General features: G+C 44.0%; 1 protein-coding gene across 3 annotated transcripts in view; it reads left to right on the plus strand.

Annotated features, from left to right (window-relative positions):
• The window catches only part of kiaa0825 (KIAA0825 ortholog), a 113,689-nt gene that overhangs the window by 71,216 nt on the left and 20,888 nt on the right, over positions 1-21,585 (plus strand). The window contains exon 23 of one of the 3 annotated variants that reach the window (XM_053871295.1): positions 9,096-10,559. The exons of the other annotated variants lie outside the window; for them this stretch is intronic. Coding sequence (XP_053727270.1) covers positions 9,096-9,117 — 22 coding nt within the window. The 3' untranslated portion in view covers positions 9,118-10,559. Of the gene's footprint in view, positions 1-9,095; positions 10,560-21,585 lie in introns of those variants that run through there. 3 annotated transcript variants of the gene reach the window in all.

Below are 21,585 nucleotides of genomic sequence, written 5' to 3' on the forward strand. Positions count from 1 at the left end.
CATCTCACTAACCTTGTTGCCACTTACGCACGTCTGAGGACCTCTAAACCAAACAACACCTTGAGTTCGACTTCTAGATAGCAAGCTCACAGATACATTCAGGCTCACAAATGGATTTGTCTCCAACAAAGCAGTTTCAAATGTACTTGAAAACAGTGAGGTAGCAGGTGTCCCTTGAGAAAGCGAAAATGTTTTTTGGAATGAATGTTGTTTCATCCATAAATGAACGTTCATATATAGCGCATCATATAGGCGGAAGTGTTTAGAGTTCTCTCTCACCCTCGCTGGGTGTCGGTCGCCCACACTGACAGACGAGGATGTGGGTCGGGGTTGAGGTGGAAGCTTGACACTATATGCTGGGTGAAGAGTGCAGATCACCAAAGCTACGCCCTTCTGTCTCCCTGTCATCACACCGTGCCATCAGGTTTTGGAAGTGCCAGTGTGCGTGTGTGTGTGCGCGTGTGTGTGTGTGTGTGTGTGTGAGTGATGCTGGTGGGCGCGCAGCCGAATGGGCACTTGACTGGCGCTGTGGCACTTAGCTAGCGAATAGCTACTAGTTTGGCAGAGCTCCAGGTTAACTCGGCATGCTGCGAGCTTTTCTGTATCTGTGCGCGTCGGGGGGTGCGGCACCAGATGCCACTACATGTGCCCAAATCCTGTTGACATTTGCTACATGCAACGCTACATTGTTGCAGTAAGCTATGTGGAGACGTTTAGGCGCACAAACACGTAAATGCGAACGCTCGACACATGCACACCAAAAAAGTCACCCAGGTTTTTGCTGCCAGCTGGACTGCTGCTTTTTTTTTTTTTTTTTTTTGCACAAAGTCTGCAGCAAGACGGGGGAAGGAGTTAAAGACGGGGGAGCAAGAAAAGGGGCAGAGATGGAAAATAAAAAAGTCAGTTGATTGAGAAACAGGCTTGTTTGTGCCTGGCTGAGGGGAATCATTTGATTAAGCAAGCTGGCAGAAGGAGGAAGCCGCGATGATTCGGCGACAGGTTGGTGCCAACTCCTTCTGGCATGGCCTTCACCCCTATTTCTGACTGAGATAAGATGGTGTTTTGGGGGAGGGTGTAGTGTATTTGATTTCATATATTCCAGTGTCAAAGATCATCTGGTAACATGCCTGGATTTCACCCTCTGGACTGGTACTTTTGACATGCCATCTAGTGCTATTGTTAATAATAGACGCATAGTTATGTGGCTGGTATATTTCCCTCTATTTTGTTCAACGCCACGGGAAGCCAAGATCTGCTTATGTTGTGATGTCTTTCTCGTACGGCAAGCTTTTGGATTTTTTTAGATATTCATTTAATCGGTCTTGAGTTTTTTGTCGCCACAGTCGGTGCAGGCTTTTCTCACAACCAAGTTTGTTTTCACCAAGTCAGTCTGGTTCTGCTTGTCTCCAATGAAATGTCTTTGGTTAAACACTGTGTGCTTGATCAGTTGGAACGTAAACCTGCACCACCCCGGCCCTTTGAGGACCAGACTTCGCAACTCGGGTTTGCAGGTAACTTTCTGCAGCAGCGTCGATGGAATTTTGGTGTCGCACCAGCAGGTTTTAGATCAGTAGTCAGATTAATATTGGACAGTCCTCACTATCAACCTGCCTTCCAGTTCTTCAGTTCTGTCTTCAGTCCTGTGTCTACGTTTGCGTTATTCTTGGAGGTAAAGAAAGTAACAAATTTTACTCCTTTACCCACTGCCTTCTCATCCTCAAAAGTGAACCCTCACATTCTGTATTCCGCTCTCACGTCGTTCATTAAATGACCTTCCTCCTGTGTACGTTTTTTTCCTGTTGGACATTTTGGGCCACCTTAATGATGCTTGTTCTGCGCTGGTGTGACATGTCGCAAGAGACCGGAATTAAATTTGTCATTAAACACCTCAAATGAGAATCGATTGTTTCAAGCCACTCAGAGCTCCTGGGGCCACATCATGTCCACAGCAGGTCAGATTAGGCCCCTGGCCCTTTGACTTTGACACGTTTACACCAAAACATCAAATGCACACACAATTCAAGGGTCAGATCTTCTGCTTGTTTGAAGTTAATCTGCTTGTCTCTGACTGAAAACACAATATTCCATACCAGTACGTGAGCGCGGTTGAGCCTGTGGACGATGGCTTGTCATGAACTGTGAAATACAGTCGGCAACATCTGCAATTCTGTCGGCGTTTGCGGTGTAACTTTCCATCAGACAGTCAAACACTCTCGAGCTGTTTAACGTGTGTTAAAAGCAGTGCTGAAGTACCGACTAAACCCTCATTCACCTGATCGGGCAACAACTGAGTGATCAATCAAGCTATGGCTCGCAGCCGAGCAAAAGGCAGATGGGAAATCTTTTCTTGATTCGCACGTGGTCTCATGGCTGTGTTTGTTTGCATATTTGCGCATGTATATGCGGCTGCGGCGGTTGAAAGTGGAGTGCTTCACTTGAAGTGGGATCCTTCGACCTGCAAGCATAAGAGCCACATCTTCATGTGCAGACACAACAACTCTCCGTTAATGTGCTCTTTCATTTATCTCTCTCTTGCTGGATCATTGAGCAGGAGGACGCTTGACTGAAAGAAATTAAATGCATATTGGGGGGAAAAAAGTCGGCATCAATTATGAGTGCTCTAATAAACACTCCTTTCAGCAATATATATATATACTGTATATATAAACAAAATATGAACAACAAGAGCATAGACCTGTTTGCTCAACAGGTGTTTGTTGAGCTCTACCTCTACATTCTGAGGAAAAAAACAAAACAAAAAATATCCTCACCTTCCTGATGCATCCATCGCATCACTCCTGTTTTTAACCCACACCTGCACCTGTCAAGTCTAAGGACTTTCTGGCTGCTTTTCAACATCTCACTCTTTACTTGGCTGTCAGAGACGGCAGAGGGCAGCTGGGGGGGCGGGCTGAACTGTTGAATCTACTCATCCTGTGGTCCACCTCTCAGGTGATCCCATAAAGGCTCAGTGCAGCCTATTTACCTGCCTCTGCAGCCCTGCTCTCGCCCTTTTTTTTTGGGGTGGTGGTGCTACGCGGCGCAGGAAGTTGTGCTGCTGAAGGTGTAATGGGAAAATAAAACCCTCTCAGTGTACAGGTTGCTCGGTCTTCCACACGCACCTCAGGATTTGTATACCTCTCCTCCCAATAGTCTCTCGCTCCTCTCTCTCTCTCTCTCTCTCTCTAAATGCCCCTCCCTCCCCTCCCCTTCTCAGTTCCTGTTTTAATCTTTTATTCATAGGTTAGCAGGTGATGAAAAATTTATGCCCTGAGTCTGGCATTGAAATAAATGCAAAAGGAAAACAGAAGCAGTTTATACTGACAGTCTGAATATCTCTATCGAGAACAAGGCTGTTCGCTGCAAATCAGGGAGACCGGCGCTCTCCTGTTAACTCTGCTGTGTAAATGATGCTGGGTGGCTTCCTGCGAAGCCAGAAGATTAGTGTGTTTTGTTTCCTCCTCTTCTCTCCTCGTGTCATCTTACAAGAGGGGAGGGATGTGAGCACCTTTTTTGGGGCACTGTACACCAAATCTTTTCAGTAACTCCCCTCCCATATCCTCCCACTAGCCTCCAGCTCTTACGCACTTACCCCCTGCTGTCGGCTGTCTTGTTTTTTCAGTAGCCGATCAAAGTGGGCAAAGTGTGAGATTTGTTTCTTGTCGCGATGATGTTGTCTCAGGTGGGATTCTTGGTGCATCGGATCAAAAGTCTCATCAGAAAATAAGTCCTGATGGTCCTTTAAATGTGTTATGGCAGTCACTCTGAGGCTACAAATGTCCAAGAGAGTCAAGTTTTTTTTTTTTTTAAATAAAGAAAATGTCAAATTCCAGCTCATTCCATTCAGGACGATTCCAAAGGGAGTGAAGCACTATATGTGTGATTGGAATTTTTTTTAAAAGTCAAAAATCTGCTCTAGACTTAATCATCAAGATGTCGAACATTAGTATTAGGGCACTTTCACACTACAGGTTCTGTCTTGAGACAAATGTCTTTTGGCTCAGAAGTCCAAGATGTGAACACAAGCGAGTCAGGTTTTGGCCGTTGACTTAATCCCGGCAGGAGAGCTGCACCTCGTCTCGGGAAACTCTCAGCGGGTTGCTCAGCGGATGATGAGCTTCTCGCCTCAGGCGACTCGGTGCTGGATGCCGGAAACTACGTGTACTGCGCGGCTGGTGACAACTTCCTTGAGACGCGCTTCTTCGTGGGTCACAAACTAGCTATTTTGCACAGAGCGCCGCCAGCTGAGGAGGGAAAAAAAAGGACATCGCCTGAGGCGCAGAGATGCGAGGCTGCACAGCGGAGGCGAAGCTAACTCGGGCCACCCGAGACTGTGAAAAGCCCCTTAGATACAAGCAGTTGCCAACTGGGCTGGACTCTTGTGGGTGGAAAGCTTGGCTGCCCAGTAAAGATTCAGAGCTTCTCCATTGGTCCATGTGGTGAACACTAATGGAGGTGGGTGGGGCATCTTGTTGGAGTCCATACATGGGTTAGGTGAGGTGCTCAAAATGAAAGCTGAGCGCAGGCCAGAGACAGTTTAGTTGGGCACAGAGCCCTGCTGCCTCTTAAAGACAAGGTTCTAGTCTAAGCAAGCGCTTGCTTTCAAGTAGACCTGAGGGCTTCCTGTGTGGCACATGTACCTTCTGCTTTTGCTCTTTTGAGTTTCCAGGAACTCTGTTTTCAGAACACTCAAGCGCACATGTGGTTATATACCGATATATATCGGCCTGGGATGGAATGGCGGCTTGTCCAGGATCTACCCCTCCCACACCTTGTGTTCTATGGAGCAGGGGTAGACTGGTGAGGGAATTAGTCAGACGCTGAATCAATGAACATTTCCTATTAGATTTGACCATCAATTGCCCAACTTAATAATCGGATACTAGTTCAAGATCCAACTTCAGGTCACTCCAGCAAACATATTCCATTCAGATCTCAATTTCCTTCACTTAACGTTTAAGTAGATCATAAATCCTTTTAGTTTACCAGTCACGTTTGTGTTATGGGGTGATTCGGTTAAGACTAACCCTGACTGGCTCACCAAAAGAGCAAGTATAACACTGTGTGGACAACCGCCTGCTTGAGAACTTGGCTCCAGCAAGGGTTCAAGTGATGTCACCTGAAGACACTTTGTAATAGCCAGAAGAAGTATGAAGTGTGCGGTGGTGTGTAAAGCCGTGGGCTGGGCATAAGTCAGGATTTGAGTTTTGAGCTCAGTGCTCACGTCACAGACTCTACCCCCAAAGTGCTTGTCACCATCAAATTGACACATTAATGTATGAAATTTTTTAATGTATTTTTTGTTTCTTCTGCAGGACCATAATCTCAATGCGAAAATAGATTTGATATAAAGTCGTGTACACTTGAGGTTCTATGAGAGGCTGGAAGGTTTGTGGTTCTGGGGTTCTTCACACAGACTGTCAAGCCATCACTTGAGTGGCTTATTCATGAGTCCTCTCTCCCCTCAGATATCCCTCCATCAGCGTCTTTACTAATTTCTCGTGTTTTGTAAACAAGACCAGCAGCTGTTTTCATCCTAATTCCACAAGGTTGCCTAATCTGTACAAGGTGATTGTTATTAAACCTTAACAGACCACATGCCTGGCCACTGCACCGCCCGCCTCTCTGTGTGTCCGCTGCAGCTTCTGCATAAACATGACTGCCTGCGTGAGTGGACATGTGTGAAGTCCTGCTGTCAGCTGTAATGATGTGTTGTGGCGGAGTGCTGAGAGCAGAGAGGCCGGCTTGGCCGGGGCCATGGATCTAACTAGTGATCTGATACCGTCTGACAGCCCGAGAGAGAGGTGAGCGAGGGAGAGGGTACCGACTGATGAGGGAGACACGGTTTAGGGCAGAAAGCAGGGAATGATCTTATAGACTGGAGAGTGGAGTCAATAAGGGGAGCGACTCTGGCCAAACACTTCTGTTATTGTGTCCAATATTGATTTGTTTGACGGCTATTTGGAGCCGAGGTACAACAGTTTGGGATGTTTCTTGAGGATTCACCACCCGGCCATCTCGTTCAGATCTGACTCTGTGTGTGTGTGTCTGGACCTGCCCGAGCGCTACAGTGCCAGTCGCTGGCAGAGCGTGGCGGTGTGCAGCGAGGACCGTTGCCCAGCAATTAAATAAGCAGCTCTAATTGGCCGCCTCATATTAGGGTCAGCAGCTGGAAAGAGAGGAGAGGTTTGTCACATATGTGTGCGCTCGCACACGCTCATGTGCCGCCCCGTGAACAGAAATTCAATTATTAATGGACTGATTGCTCAAGTGGAGCTTCTCTGGGAATCTGAACCTGCCACACTGAATAAAATAAAACCACTGCTTTACATTTTCATTATACCAAACCGTGTTTTAAATTGCAAATGCGCCTTGGAAGCCCGGCGTTGCCCCTCCCTCCTGCCCCTCCTATATCCCCCCCCCCCCCCTCTTTTTCCTGGCTGTCTGACTCCAGCAGCTCTCTCCTCCGCGCTGTCCCCTGTCTCACTTGTTCTCACGCACGTGCACACACGCGTCCGCACAGTGGGACATGCGTGCATGGAAATGTTGCTGCCAAGGTGTGTGCGACCTGTCTGTGTACCGCCGCCATTAAGCCGTCTTATTAAAGACAAATTCTGTGTGTGTGTGTGTGTGTGTGTGTGTGTGTGTGTGTGTGTGTGTGTGTGTGTGTGTGTGTGTGTGTGTGTGTGTGTGTGTGTGTACATGCATAAGGAAGTGCTTCTGGGCCAATGTGGAGCTCGGTTGCCTATTTGCAATCAGGTCAGACATTCAGCACAGCCACATACACCACTGTCACCTCCCTCCAGACTTCTTCTTCTCCCTCTTCTCTTCCATCCCTCCTGTTTCCTTTTTTTCCCTGTAACTCCTTCCAAGTGCCTGTGAAATAGCAAATTTGGTCAGAGTGGGATATCTCAATTATCCTCCTCATTGTTTAACCAGCGTCTCTGCTCCTTCTGAACTCTTTTTCACACTTTTAAAGCAGCTGCATTAAAATTTCATCTGATAAGCGCCCATAAGCGACACAGCCGCGGTGGTGTCGTGCGGTCGGGTGCAGTTGTCCTGAAATATAATTTCGCTTATCGAGTGTGTTGCATTACGGTGCAACATTTAGACAGAAAAAAAGACTGCAAAATACTGTAGCTGATCCACAACAAGTGTTATTTGACCAGATTTTAGAGTGATGTTTCATGATTTACTTCCTGCTTCACGGTCATGATTAAGTCTCAGTGGATCAGACAATGGGAACTAGGATGAATTGACTTGTAGAGGGAAACATTTCTGCTCCAGCACTGGCCTAAGAATGTTGTTGCCAGCTACCTATGTTTACTGTTGGATGTCAGTGGTGTTTTTGTTGGTGCTTATCTGTCTGTTAGTGAAAAAAAGTCTTCAGTTGAAGTTGGGACGAGGAATAAATGGTCACATTTTGATGGTGTCCTGAAGTTCACCCTGGTCCTGAAGGAGTCTGCTTGGCAGGGGTCTGTGTTGTCTCTGTACATTCTCCATTTTTAGATATTTTAGATAACGTTTGGCTTCGCTCAAAGTTGCATTCTACATTTTCTCCAATTCCAGACCAATCTTTTGATTTTTTTTGAGTACAAATATTAATGAAACATTTGACATTAAAAACTAGCAGAAAGATGTGACTGACAGTGCATTTTAGAGCATGCAGTATATATCCCTTGGAAATGTAGTGTGAGATTCACAACAAACCTTTATATTTGTATTCTCCTTACAGTGCCATCCAATGGAGATGCTTTGCAGTTGTATTAGTCTGACGTTACTCACACTCTTCCAGACAATAACAACGTCCTGTGTAAGTCATATTCCAAATGTAACTGTTAAAAAGGTTTTTACTCTAAGTAATAAAAATGAAGATCTCAGCACACAGTTTGCTCAGGTCCACTATAGGGAGCATAAGTCTTGACCTCACCTGGTCGGTCCATGGGACCTGAGTTAAAAAAAGAACCCAATGAAGTCTACAGGGGGATCAAAGTTATTTTCTTTGCCTCTTGCCTCTCGTATGTTAAATTAAATGATAAATAATGATGTGAGTTTCCACTATATTTGTCGTTTAATTTATTATATATTTGCTTGTGAAAACACAAATTGTTTGGACTACAAATCAATGGTCGCATGTATGACGTCACAGCAGAATCCGACTGCTCTGGCGGATGCTAAAGGTACTAACCTATCAAAGGTCGAAGCTAGTAAACATGAGCGGACATGGTGAAACACTCACCGTGACCCTGTAGAGCTTGTCCCAACTGCTGGCTCCAGCCTGCGACCAGCATTGTCGCCCCCTACCACACATCACACAAAACCTAAAGTAACTTTTGATGCCGGTGGAAAAGCAGTGCTCTCACAGCATTAGAATGTATCTTTCAAATCCCTAGACATTTGTGAGATCTCTGGCATATTTCAAGCCAGATCAGAAAATAACTTTTATCTCCCCATTGTCTCCTGTTCATATTTTTTGTTCACTCACGTCCCATGAGGTGTAAGTAGATGGGCGGGACTTAGGCTCCCCATACTTCCAGTCACGTATATGTTGGCTCTGAAAAAGTCACTGTAGAGTTCAAGTGTTAGTACTGTCTGAGCGAGTTTCTCTGCGGCTCCCCATTTTTCACGTACTCTTCCTGTTTGTTTGCCGCCATGCTTGTGCGCTCTACAGGAGCCTCGTGGTGATTATGGAGCCGCTTTGAGGCTCCTGGGAGTTCTGCTGAGGGCCATAGCATTATTCCACTGCCTCTCAGGGCACATTGTTAATGCATGGGGCCACATTTGCAGCAGGACTTGACACTCTCTACATACCGCCAAAGACACTGCCTGCATTCCTCTGTGCATTTATATGTAGACATAGATGTTTTCCTTGAACTTCTTTCCTCTTCCCAGTCCACGGTGATCTGATCCCGATCCTGCACCCCAGACGCCATGTTCACCTTCCCTGTTATTCGGATGCATGCGCCCTTGTACAAGAGTGTTTGTATTTGTGTTAGATTTTAATTATGTCTGTGTCATTTAGCCAGTCAGACAAGTGGAAGGTCAAGTGCTTATGGCTACTATCCTCTTCCCTCCCTCCCACCGTCCTCCACAAGGCTCTGCCAGATGTCCTGTTAAACCGTCACCCCCAGCTTGGTCCAGCCTGACTTCCTCCTTCGTTTCTTTGCCTTTTCATCCCACCTTTCTTCGTTTAATTAACTCCTTCATCCAGTGAACCGCTGTGACAGGGACCCCGCTGCTATTCTTGTTTCTCGCACATTAATGGCCACAGGAGGGCCCGCCCCCGTCTTCCCACCCTCGCCTCAACTTGGTTTTATGGCGGTCATTTTTCTGCCCTGTTAACACGTTTATTTTCTCACACCTGCACACCTGCATTAGTGAGTTGTTGACCGCGTGGCGCTGCACTGATGGAACAATTAAAGCATTTTTCTTTACCTAATTTTATGGGTTGACAATTTAATGTGACGCTAATTTATGTGGGAGACATGTCAGGGCTCCTGGAATGCTCAGCGTGAGCTGTTGCATGCACACTTTTTTCAGCATTTCTGAAGTACTAGTCCCCACTGTTGCAATGTATCAACTCAGCTTCAACAATAAAATAGTTTTCCTGTTTCAGTGGAGGGTTTTGGGGCTTGCATTTGTCTGACATTGTCAGTTTATGATGTCATCGTGTCATATATTTATGTGTGGACAATGATACCAGAGTAACTCCGGTGAACAGAGAAATTAATGGAAAGATATAATGTAACTCAATATTTCAGGACTCAAGTCCATATTTTAGAAGAAAAAAAAAAAGAAAAGAAAATGATAATAAATGAATAAGAAACTCAATTCATATATATTAGGACAATAGTAAACATAATAATAATATATGTCCTAGCATTGTGAGATAAACCTGTTATACACTGTGCGGCAGCCTTGACTGCAGCACACTTTCTATACATGGCGGATCCACCTCCTCCCCATTTTATCTTTATCCATTTCATAGAATTTATCTTTGTATTCTCAGGATTGATGTTGCAATGCATCATGAACTGACATTTCTCTTCTTGGAGCATCTGTCAGGAGAGGCTTTGAAGGAGATGTGTCATTGCAGCCTTGACAACAAGGTGGCACTCTGCACTAAGACAAATCCCCCGAGGCGCCTCAATACCCCAGAGACTAACCTTTACCCACTGAGACTCCAGCAAACACTAGCATGAGGGAGATGAATCATTGAGAAGAACGCATGTCAGTGCACTGCCATTCTTGTGTGTCTAAACTGCCACATAAAGTTGTTTGAGTTCATGTATTCTTCTTTTTCCCCGTTAGCATTTATATGCTAGTAAGTGAGATAAATAGATTATTGCTCTTTATTCATAACATAAGACACAAAGTGACTCACTGGAACATAAATATTTCAAGTCAAAGCTTATTTTGGTCGCTCAGCTGCCTAAAAATAGTTAATCTTGTCGCAATAATAATACAGTAATGATTGGATCTGATATGGTTTCATCTGAAATGATCAATAAAGTCTACATTTTTGGCAGTCGGTGATAAAAATGTGGGGCACCTTTTGATTCACCTGCGATTCTAAGATCCTAAATTCAGTTTTAAAATTGATGGATGGTTTCGACTTCATCGGTTTAAACTATTTTGAATGTGACAAAGGCAAAGAAATAAATGCAAGAAAATGAACTGGTTTATTTGTCCCAGTAAAAGCGCTGTAATGATTTTATTGTCTTTTATCGAGTCTGTAACAGACCTGAACAACCACTAAAGAGATTTAGTCAAAATCTGTGTGCTCAATGACATATGACATTAGATATGCAACATTCACGTGAAGCAGCTGACTGGTGTCAGGTTGATGATGAAAGTAAGTCACGTTCTTAAGAGTCTTTGTCAGCTGCAGTCCTGCCTTCATTATGGACATGTAGACCATGGCGAGATATAGACACTTAGATAAGCTTTTAAGATGGATGGCAGGATGGGTGGATTGTCACAATCTTTCATGTCACTGTGACTTCACTAGATGCCCTTCTAGATTTCAATTCTAACACTGCGACTTCTATCCGACTAGTACTACTTTTTCTGGTGGCCACACTGACCTTTTTCCTGCCAGTATGTTGTATATACACAACTCATGGTGCCACAAGTTCCCATTTCCCACTGTGTGTGCGGTGGCTGCTTGTGTGTCTCCTCTCTTTGGAAAGAGATCACTGGGCAAGTGCGCCTAAAGCCATCTGTAGTGAACCTCAGACTACAGCATCTGTGATGCTGAAGAACACTCGCGCACACACGCAGGACCCATCACCACCCCGTGAGGAATACACACTTATAAGCCACCATGTAGCTGTCTCATACTGAGCATATGGCACGAACCCTTCCCCCCCAAACCTTAAGGCCCAACATCAGATGTGACAAGCTACGTAGAATTAGTCTCAATTCTTCCTCATAATAAAGGCTAGTTATACACATTATGCCGAGGTCACTCTCATAGCAACTGTCAAATTAGGCTGCATTTTGATTTGATTGCCTTGCTACGTGCAGGGAGAGGCAATGATGAGAGATTCTCAGTCTGCAGTTCAATAAAGCCTGATTCGTAATGGCCAGATTGAGTTTGGTCGATGGCCGAGGTCACTGGGAACTTGTTCCTCCACTCTCGTGGTATTATTATGATTTGCCAGAGCAGAGAGCAGATGTGTGCAGTCATTTCCCTCAAACTGCCGTCGGAGCTCACAGGAAGAAGCGAATCCAGCCTTTGGTTTGTTTGGAAATTCTCACCATGTGCATTGTGCGCAGTCTACTGCGCATATCAACAAAGTAGAAAATGCAGAGACTCGTGTTTCGCCTCATCATGAAGGACATGCATGTCTACAGAGAGTGGAAGCGCAGAATCGTCTTGTTTGGGTCAGTGTTGACACTGTCCTTCCAGAAGTTACTCACTCGCTCGGTTTTGTTATTGTCTTTCTGTTAGAACTGACCTCTTCTTAGTAGTTTGCCGTGAGTGTACACTGACAATGAATGAACAGTTTACCGTAGTATCTTTCCATTTACTTCCTGTGAAAGGTTTGGCGGATAAATTCCATCCATTTCCAGAGTGTGCCAGCTCTTTGTCCTTGCTATGGGGAATTTGATATTGGGTAGGTTCCAATTTAGTTCCTGTCAGACTTCCTTAGACTTAGACTTTTCTTTCTTTCTCTCTTTTTTGTCATTGCACAAAAACATATCATTATACTATGGCAACAAAATTTCGGTCTGTCCAAATCCAAATGTCCAAAGAATATGTCCAAAAATAAATAAATATGAGATAAATACTAGTCAAGAAGATGTACAAATAAACAACAGTATTGCAGCTACTGTCTAACGTTCAGCAGCCTGACAGCACCAAGAACGAAACTATTCCTGAATCTGGTGGTTCTGCATCGGGTGCTATGGATGGCAGGTGGGAGAACAGTGCATAGTGTCTACCTGGTCCCAAATTCGCACCTTAGTTTTCTTATGGAAAGCGTGAACAACCTCCAACTTGCGTATGGAGAACAAACAAATGATGGAAACTACTGTCTTTTCCCAAGAAAAACACAAAGGCGTCACAGTGCATTGTGATATTATATTTAAGCTCAGTTATAGCATTCACAGGGCTTACTGGGTTTTTTTTTTTTCAAAATTTGTGTTTGAAATTCAAATATAAATATTACTAAATACTTTCATTTTTATGCGTATTATGCCGTTTTAATTATCTGAAAAAAATTTATTGAATTGAAAATGCAATAGATTTGTTGGGATTATTTTCTTAAATGTCGGTCATTAAATAATAAAGTAATAATGTAATTGTTTTAATAATGTATGAGCTACAATCCAATAGTTCCCTGTTTCAAAAATCTCTAGGTCTCATGATGGTGTTTACTTATTTATTCACTTTTATTCTTCATCCAATTGTTCCTTGTGTGTCAGGAGGTACTTAAAAAAGGACTGCATCACTGAGGAAAGGTTGAGTACTACTGTATTGGAGTATCTCTCCTTCCCACACCACAGATGCATCTGGCTTTATGACAACGCTACGGGCTTCAATAACAACTTTCACCATGTTGAACCAACATTCCCAGACCGCAGGTATTTTAAATGAATTTCATTTACTCCCTCTAGATGTTGAGTTACCGCTGCCATAACAAATGACTCTTAAGAAGATGGCTGACTCTCTCAAGAGCTCCCCCTGTGCTGTAAATATCCAAGGACTCTTGAGGAAATGGAGTGACTTGCGGCTTTTCTTGTAGAGCGTGACCCTTTTTTTTTTACCTCTAGTATTTGGTAGAGGGTCAATACATTCGCTTGTAATGTAAATGTGGTGGCTACAGGACTGGAACAACATCAAGTACAGTTTGGACATTTGTGTGCCCGGGTCTCGGCCATAACTTGCCAGCCATGCGCTGGCAGACTAGACAATGCTTGGTGAACAACCAGCTTGAAAAGTACTGTCTTTTGCTCATATGTTTTATGTGTGCTAGATAGTGACAAGTTTTTTTTTCCCCTTTTTTTTTTATTTTTTAAATCCAATTGCTTGATGTTATCGGCACGAGCCGGAACCACCCCTGTGCATGTTCCACCGCAGCATATCCTGACACCGTGGGCAAGAGGGACAGAAGGACAGGGGTTAGCTTTAGCCATGGGTTAGCGCTCCTGTGGTGTGTCCCATGGAATATAACTGTCAACTGATGGTGCATTGTTGTCACAGTGACCAATGACATTGTCATGAAGGTGCAGAAAATACCAAGTGACAAGTCAGCTGATCTAATAAGAGCTTCCGATCCTCTTCCCTGTGCACATCTTCACCGTAGGCTCCCCCGTTGGATCAACATGAACAACCGAGTCTCTCTCCCATGGCGTAATATTTTGACGTTTGAAAAGTGGACTTTTGTGCCACCCCATAGCTCACCTTAAACACAACCACGCTGCCAGTGCGTCAACATGTGACGGTGAAGGCTGCCTTTTTTTCTCAGTTTTGGACGCAAAAGGCAACTTTCCCCAAGTGCAATATACGACCCCATCGGAGCGAGGATGTGTTGACATGCAACATGGAAGGCTGACTCCACCGCCAAGACTGGAGACCAAAGTCACTTCATGACAGTCGCTATTTGTCGTCTATTCCTCGATGCTAATATTAAATATTGTGCGCTATTTAGTACACACAAATGGATATCATCCTAAATGAAAAATGTGTTTTGTTACTTCGTAAAGTATTTGCAGCCTTTCAGAATTTCATTTTTGTACTATGCTGTATTTGTATGGTATTAGTTCATCATAACAATATATTCCTCCTGCACTCCTTCCGTGGTCACCTCGCTCCTCTCTGGTCTGAAATTGCAAGTGCTGAAAGCTTTAAAAGCCCGAACAGACCTATTGGCAGCATTTACCTCTAGTGTGAGGGAGGCACAAAGAGAGCCAGGCATTTTTCCCAACAACTCTGCGCCGTCCCTCCTGCTGGTTTGTGTATGTCAAAGCTGCGTAATTTGGCCCAACGTATGGCCCAGCATGCCACAGTTAATGAGGGGCTGTTTGAGAGTTAAACACACATGAATAATCATCAGGGACCTGAGTCCACACCGCTAAAAAGAAAGAGATTTGAATAACAACACAAGCCGAGTGGGTCCGGAGGACTGGGTGATCAGAGGGGGACAATGTAGAGAGACATGTTGCAGAAACTGTGCTACAAGCTAATTAACGGCCGAGGATGTACATGCCACTGGTAAGAGCTTGCGCTTTTGAGGAAGGTTTCATAATTACGTTTACATATTCCTTTCAGTCACGCAATCCATAAGGAAACAGGGAGGGTTATGTTTCTATACATTTGGTGTCATATTTCGTATTTATTCACAAGTATATCTTTAGTTCTGCTACCGTCATTTCATTCCTTCAGTTACTGTCTGCAATAGATCCGACTTACAAATCGGTTCCGACCAAGTCGGATTGGACATTCAAAATAGCCGACGCAAGGGTTATCGGTGCTACTGGGATACTGTGCTGCCGTAACTGTCGTACAAGATGCCGGGCTGCTACGTGTTGTAGTGCCAGACATTGAATAAAAAAACGAAGCATCTGCTGGCCCTGGACGTAAGTCGAGCAAGTCATAAATCGGATGTTACTTGTATTTATTGAAGTCTTTAATAATGGGGATACACTTCTCATTGAATCAGTAACTTGAATATCCTTTCAAATAATCAGAAGTTAAAAGCAAGCAGCATCAAAACAGTGGGCGTTGGCTTTTGTAGGACGATGAAGTGCTCATTGCCGTCTCCAACTGATGCAAGACAAGAATTTTCTTTTTTTTTTTCCGTATTGATCCAGCGGTTAAACCGATCTACTTTAGCTTCTTAAGAGAAAATGCTCACACTGCTTGTGTTCTTATAGATATAATAAGTTGTGACTCCCATTATCGCTCCCCAGAACAATACTGTTGTCAATATTTATTTTATAATCGTTGTCTCTATACTTGTCGCCAAGTGAGAGCAGAGCATTTCAAAGTGAGACTGTTTTGCATTGAGACCATTAGCTTTTGAGCTTAGTGGCTTGAAACTGAAACATAATCTGGAATAAACTCCGCATCTGAGTGACGTAACACGTTAATTACAACAATGTTGAAGGGTGTTCAAACGTGGAGGCGCCTCAGAGCTCCAACAAAGACCCGCTCTGCCCAGCAGCAGCTATCAGAGATGAGTGTAATGGTAGAAGTCAAAACAGGGCCATTCATTTGCTCTTGTTGAGCTAAGTGCATTCTTGGCTCACAGTTGGGGGGCATCACAGCAGACTGTGCGGCAAAAGCCAGGGAGCCCATTTGTGGAGGCAAATGTCACCATGTCACACCGCCCCACATCCCTGGATCTTTTTCTCGCGGGCTGGTGCCATGCAGTGCCCTTCAGCTCTAACTATTCCTCTGCATTTACGTTTGTTTCCTTTTATTATCACACTTACTGGTTAATTCGTTTGAACACACTTCTTTTTTTGTATCGGCTTCACAGTCCTTCAAGAGTTTACTGCCCAACTGTTTTTTATGTGCCTTCGACTTCTCTCCTCTCGTCATATCTCTTCCAGCTGAAGTCTGAAATGTGGTTTCTGTTTCATGGCATGGTGCTCTCTCTCGCCTTAAGTGCACTCATCCATTCCATCTCCCCAGCCCTCCTGTTCTTTTGTCATTTATCAGCGGCTGGACATTTCTGTTGTGTTTATGACACGCAAACCGAAGCTTAAGTGAAGGAGAGTGATCAAGACAAAGACGAAGAGCAATCTGCCCTCCTTGTCCTCCTTTTCGTGTTATCACCGAGCCATACATCTTCACTACTGTCGCAGCTACTGTACCAGGGTTGTGGGACTGGTTGTGAGAATGCAAAAAAAAAAGTACAGAACACAGTGTAGTGTCTTGATTCATGCATAGTAATGCAAAAGCAACGACCTAGGAGCCCAAACTAAGGCACAGGGAGATCTTTTAGCCCCATAAAGTCAACCCATTTTTGCCTTTGTCTGATATCTAATTTCATTTGGGAATTAGATTCCCAGTTCTTGAGTCATCAAATGTAAGTCTCAAACCCTTATCCAGAGAGTTTTGGTTGTGCCCCACTCTTATCCTGTAATGCTTTTCTTTGGTCTTGGCCTAAACCCTCAGATGCTTTGTGGTTGGCTTGACTTTACAGACCAACATAGCCTTTTTCCTTAGGCTCTACTTTTGAAAGTGCCATTGTTATTGTCTCTACCTTGAAATATTTGGTCTTGTCATGCTCTCATCCCATCAGAATGGTCTAGACCAGGGGTCTCAAACTGATCCACAGAAGGGCACTGTGGGTGCAGGTCTTTTTTCCAACCAAACAGACAGACACAGTTTATCAGGTGTCAGCTGAAACAAGCAGCACCAGACTGACAATCAACGGACTGGTAAAAAGGTGAGTGTGGCCCTTTGAGGACCGGTTTGAGACCCCTGATCTAGACTATTCTGAGCTTGACTTCATTGGTTTTGTCATGGGTACTACCCTCAGTGTTTAAATCTTCTGTGGCTTTAACCCACATCAGGCTTAGTCTTGAAGAACATTGGTTTACATGGCTTCTCACCTGCATTGACGCTCACACAGTCCGGCACTGTTCATTGTCTCGGGCGGAAATGGGTGAGGTCCTTGTAGCAGCTATGCCTGGTCATTGAGAATCTTTGGCGGCTGAACACACGTGACCAAGGCAGAAGCTAATCTTGCATTCATATCAAACTAAACAACGACGAAGAAAGCAAGCTGAAAGGATGCTCTTGTTTGAACTGACTCAGCAGTGAGACTTTGGCTGGGAGTGATTTTCACTTACAATTTTGTAAGTACAGGCCTTAAAGAGTGCAACCCCAAGCTCCTGGCCCATGACACTTTCAGCTGTCAACCACTACATTTTATCAAACAGAAGACCTCTGTACTGCTCGCCCGGGTACAGTACTCACAACAGTTCACAGTCAGGTTTGCTGTGTTTTTTTTTTTTTTTTTTTCAAAGACTCTCTCCTTATTCAGTTGAAAGTCATGGTATCAAACATAAATATTTTCCAAAATTCAAACCTTTCCAGCTGAGGTGGAGAAAGGATGGATAAACACAGTGTAGCGTGTCCAATGGAGGGTCTACATGGCAACACAGCCATCATTGCTGAAGGTTCCCACTCTTAAAATGTCCCTCCAACAAACATCCGACTCTGAACAGTGGTGGATACTAATGTTTCCATCTCCATATAAACAGCACCGTGCCCTTCAGTTGACTGAGCTTCACACATCCCATATCACCGCTCATCACGGTTTCTTTCATCGTGGTTTGTTGTTGGCTTAGGTGTTTTTTTCTGGAAATTCCAATGATCTTCCAATCTTACAACTACTTGAGGTTTGTCCCCATGACACTAACCCTCAATATGCTTGGTCTAAAACCATTAAAAAAAGCCAGGCTTTAACTTTGCATGTAATGGTCTGTACCCCAATAGTAGTATTTTCCTCTTTGGCTTCGTCTCTCCTCTTGTGCTCCTCTATTCAATGACACTCCCTACAACCAAAAGTCTTCATCATCCTTGTTGACCAAGCCCATACAAGGCATGCTGGGATGTATCTTGGAGAGGGCGGCGATGGCTGTAACGCCGCCCGGATGCCTTGTTTGTGTTACAGAAGGCGCCCGTGGTTCACAGGTTGCCACTCAATCACAAAACCAAACAGTGTGCGTGTGCTCTTGGGCCCGGCAAAAATGTTTTATAAGGCGGCTGCGTGTGTGTGGAGCTGCCAAGATAATGAATAGGCGAGGCAGCTCATGCATGCTAATGTTATGTTGTAAGCAGTTTTGTTGACAAGTGCTAATACTTCTTTCATACTATCATCAAAAGCAGCTAATACAACAGCCATTACTCCGCAGCACTCCATGCAGGACATGATGGATTGTGACCTTAATATAGGTTAGCCCAGTTTTGAAAGTTAAACAACCCGCAATAAATCACAGAATTATTACAATGCACTTTAATTGGTTAAGGACTGTTTATTTCCTAAAGAGGTAGGAAAAATTGGGTTTCTGCACTTTTTAATTTGTGAAGTGCATTTTCATTACAAATGGCAGTTTAATATTACCCTCTTTTGTCATGCAAAGTACGCAACACACTGGCAATCTATTAATGGGACAAAAATGCGGTGCCAGCGTAAATCCTCCTCCCTGTCTGTGTCTCCCTCTCTGTTTCCTTCTCACGTCGGTGAGAGCTTGAAACATCCATCAGCACCCGAAACAGGGAAGTTAAACAGCCTCGCACTCACTTTGAGTCCGCCGGAAAACACCACAAAATTAGACTCAGGAATAAACACGACAGGCCATTGTCTGTTGCGTGTCAGTATCTCACTTTAAGATGGTAAATATGAGAGGCATGCTTAGTGATTATAACAACCCCCTGTTGATTTTGGGATTTCGGCTCCTCCTCAAAGAAGCCGCGCATTATTCATACGCCGGCGAGTGAAGCTGCAGCTTAATTAAAAATAATGGCTGTAGTGCGTGGTGCTATGTATGATAAATATAGCAGCGCGTCATTTGTTTCGGGTAAAAGTTGCAGCTGAATATGAAGAATTAAGTGGTTAGAGAAAGATGTTCCACTGTGAGCATCAATTTTGTGGGAGCTCTTGATTGTAGACTTCACAAAGCGTCTTGAAATGATGATGCCAGCCCTCAATATGTCCTGTGTCAAGACAGAGGATACAGCTGGTCCAAACCGCGATTTAGGCTTCTAAAGATGTACCAATATTAAGATTTCTTGTGGGCGAATACATAAATGAATAAATACTGGATTTGGATAGAAGCTGTTTCCTTTCGGTTTACGCTCTCCCGACGTTTGGGTCCATTTTTCCGGGCACTCAGTTTTCATCCGTCAATCCAAACGCGAACAGGATTGTGAGTGGTAGTGTGTCCTGACAGACAGGCAACCTGTCCGGGATGTTCCCTGACCTTCTGCCCCAGCAACACATTCTCACTCATAAGCCCTCCATTATCCAGTATAGTCACATGGACTTTTCAACCAACCGTGTTGCATGTTGACCCCTTTGAGTTTCGTTGTGTTCCCTGACGCTCTAGGCAGATTATCTCGTATATACCTGTACGAAAGACAGGTTAAGCCATTGGGTGGCGCCACTTAAGCTTTTGCTCTTGAAATACCATCAGGAAACATTTGACTCCAATGAAAAGTGTCAGCATTCAACATGGACGGCCGACTGAGATACAAAAGTCGACCTGACCATAGTTCATGTAAGATGCTGTAAGTGGGAGAATATGTGGCTCTGGCTCCTCATATTTGATCCATCTGTCATCTCCGTTGATGAATGATTTTATTATGTGTGGTGCCCACAGTCTCACAGCAAACATGAGCTTTACCTTACATGAGATAGACGTTGGCCAAGTAAAGAAAAAGACAAACCTTTTTTTTTTTTTTTTTTTATTAAATTGATCTGCATTTGTCTTATTCTATTAGGCAACATCTCTCTCTCTTTTTTGAATTATGCACTCAACACATCACAATAAAATGAAAAAGGAATAATATTATAAATGCAAAAAGTAATACAAAAGACCTTAGAAACAACGTGGAAGAAAATGCAGATTCAAGGACCGAGTGAACAGAAGAACGTGCCAAAGAATGTAATTTCTTCAGGGATGATTTATTGATAATATATAAATATATATAAATATAAAAACATATATATATATATATATATGTTTTTCTGAGGATTTACATGGTTTTATCTTGCTTGACTGACAATGCAGAAGGCAGATCTTTTTGGCAAGACACCCAAATGTGGGTTAAAATATTACGAGATTGGACTGAGTTCTGCATGACTCCCTGATGGCGACATTACTAGACATCGCCAGCTGGCTTTGACAGGGTACCACCCAGACATGTCACAGTGCTGTCCTGTGTCTCTAACCTCAGTCAACATTCACACACAAAACACTTCAGACACCGCTCACATAAACACACACACACACACACACACACACACACTCACGGACTGTATCCCCCGAGGCCATCACTCACCCGTCATTCTTTGATGCTTCATAGACCAATCAGGCGCCGTCTCATGAGGCGCGGTGTCACACATTTAAGGATGCATGACAAAGTGCTCCATGATTTCCCAGTGGCCACTCTCTGCAGCCTGCTCACTCCCCTTAACATGTTTAAACGTGCATGTAAAGTCACAAAAAATGTTTAGCAGTTGTAACTTTAAGAGCTTGATCGAAACATGTAGATTGTATCTGAGTCTGTGTTGATATTGGCGGCAGGATAAAGTTGTTTGTCTTTGCCTTTTACAGAGTATATATATATATATATATATATATATATATATATATATATATATATACACACACACACACACACACACACACACACACACACACACAAACACACACAAACACACACACACGTGTGTCTGTTCCAGTTGCACAAGTCCGAAAAGTCTCTATGCACGGCCCACAAAAACAGTCATTTTGTCCAAGGAAAAGGCATTTTGGAGCCATTACCCCGGCCATTGTGGTCGTTCACTCGTATGAAACTAGACGGAGAGTGTGAAGGCGAGGACAGGTGTGGCGCCAAAGCTCAATCGCGTACATCGCTTTTATGGTGGATGAAAGCCCAACTTCAATTTGCGAAAAGCTTTCAGCAGTGTCCTGTGTATGTGTTGCATTGAGGAAAGACATACTGTAATGTTGCAAAGCCATTTGTGCTGCACTTTGGCACGATTATTACGTTTTCTCTCCAAAGATGTTGTTTTATAATAGGGGAATGAGATGACAATAGCAAAGGACTGTATGTGAGCTTGGGAAAAAGTCCAGCGACAATATAGCGAGTAGGTGACAATGACGACGAGTGTAATCTCCACAAACAGTGAATAACCATCCAACTGCCACTGTGGCTTGCGTTCATGAGTAATACAGTAAAATGACGCTGTCAAATGTGCAAATGTGTATTTTCTATAAGAATGAAGTCCCACCTACCTGTAAACAGGGCTATCAAGTCGGACAATTCAATCCGTTCCACAGTGACAGCAGCCACAACAGCTGCGTGTTTGGATTCTACCTCATGCAAAGCAC

Source organism: Synchiropus splendidus, chromosome 7 (genome assembly GCF_027744825.2).
Source record: "Synchiropus splendidus isolate RoL2022-P1 chromosome 7, RoL_Sspl_1.0, whole genome shotgun sequence".
Lineage (NCBI taxonomy): Eukaryota > Metazoa > Chordata > Actinopteri > Syngnathiformes > Callionymidae > Synchiropus > Synchiropus splendidus.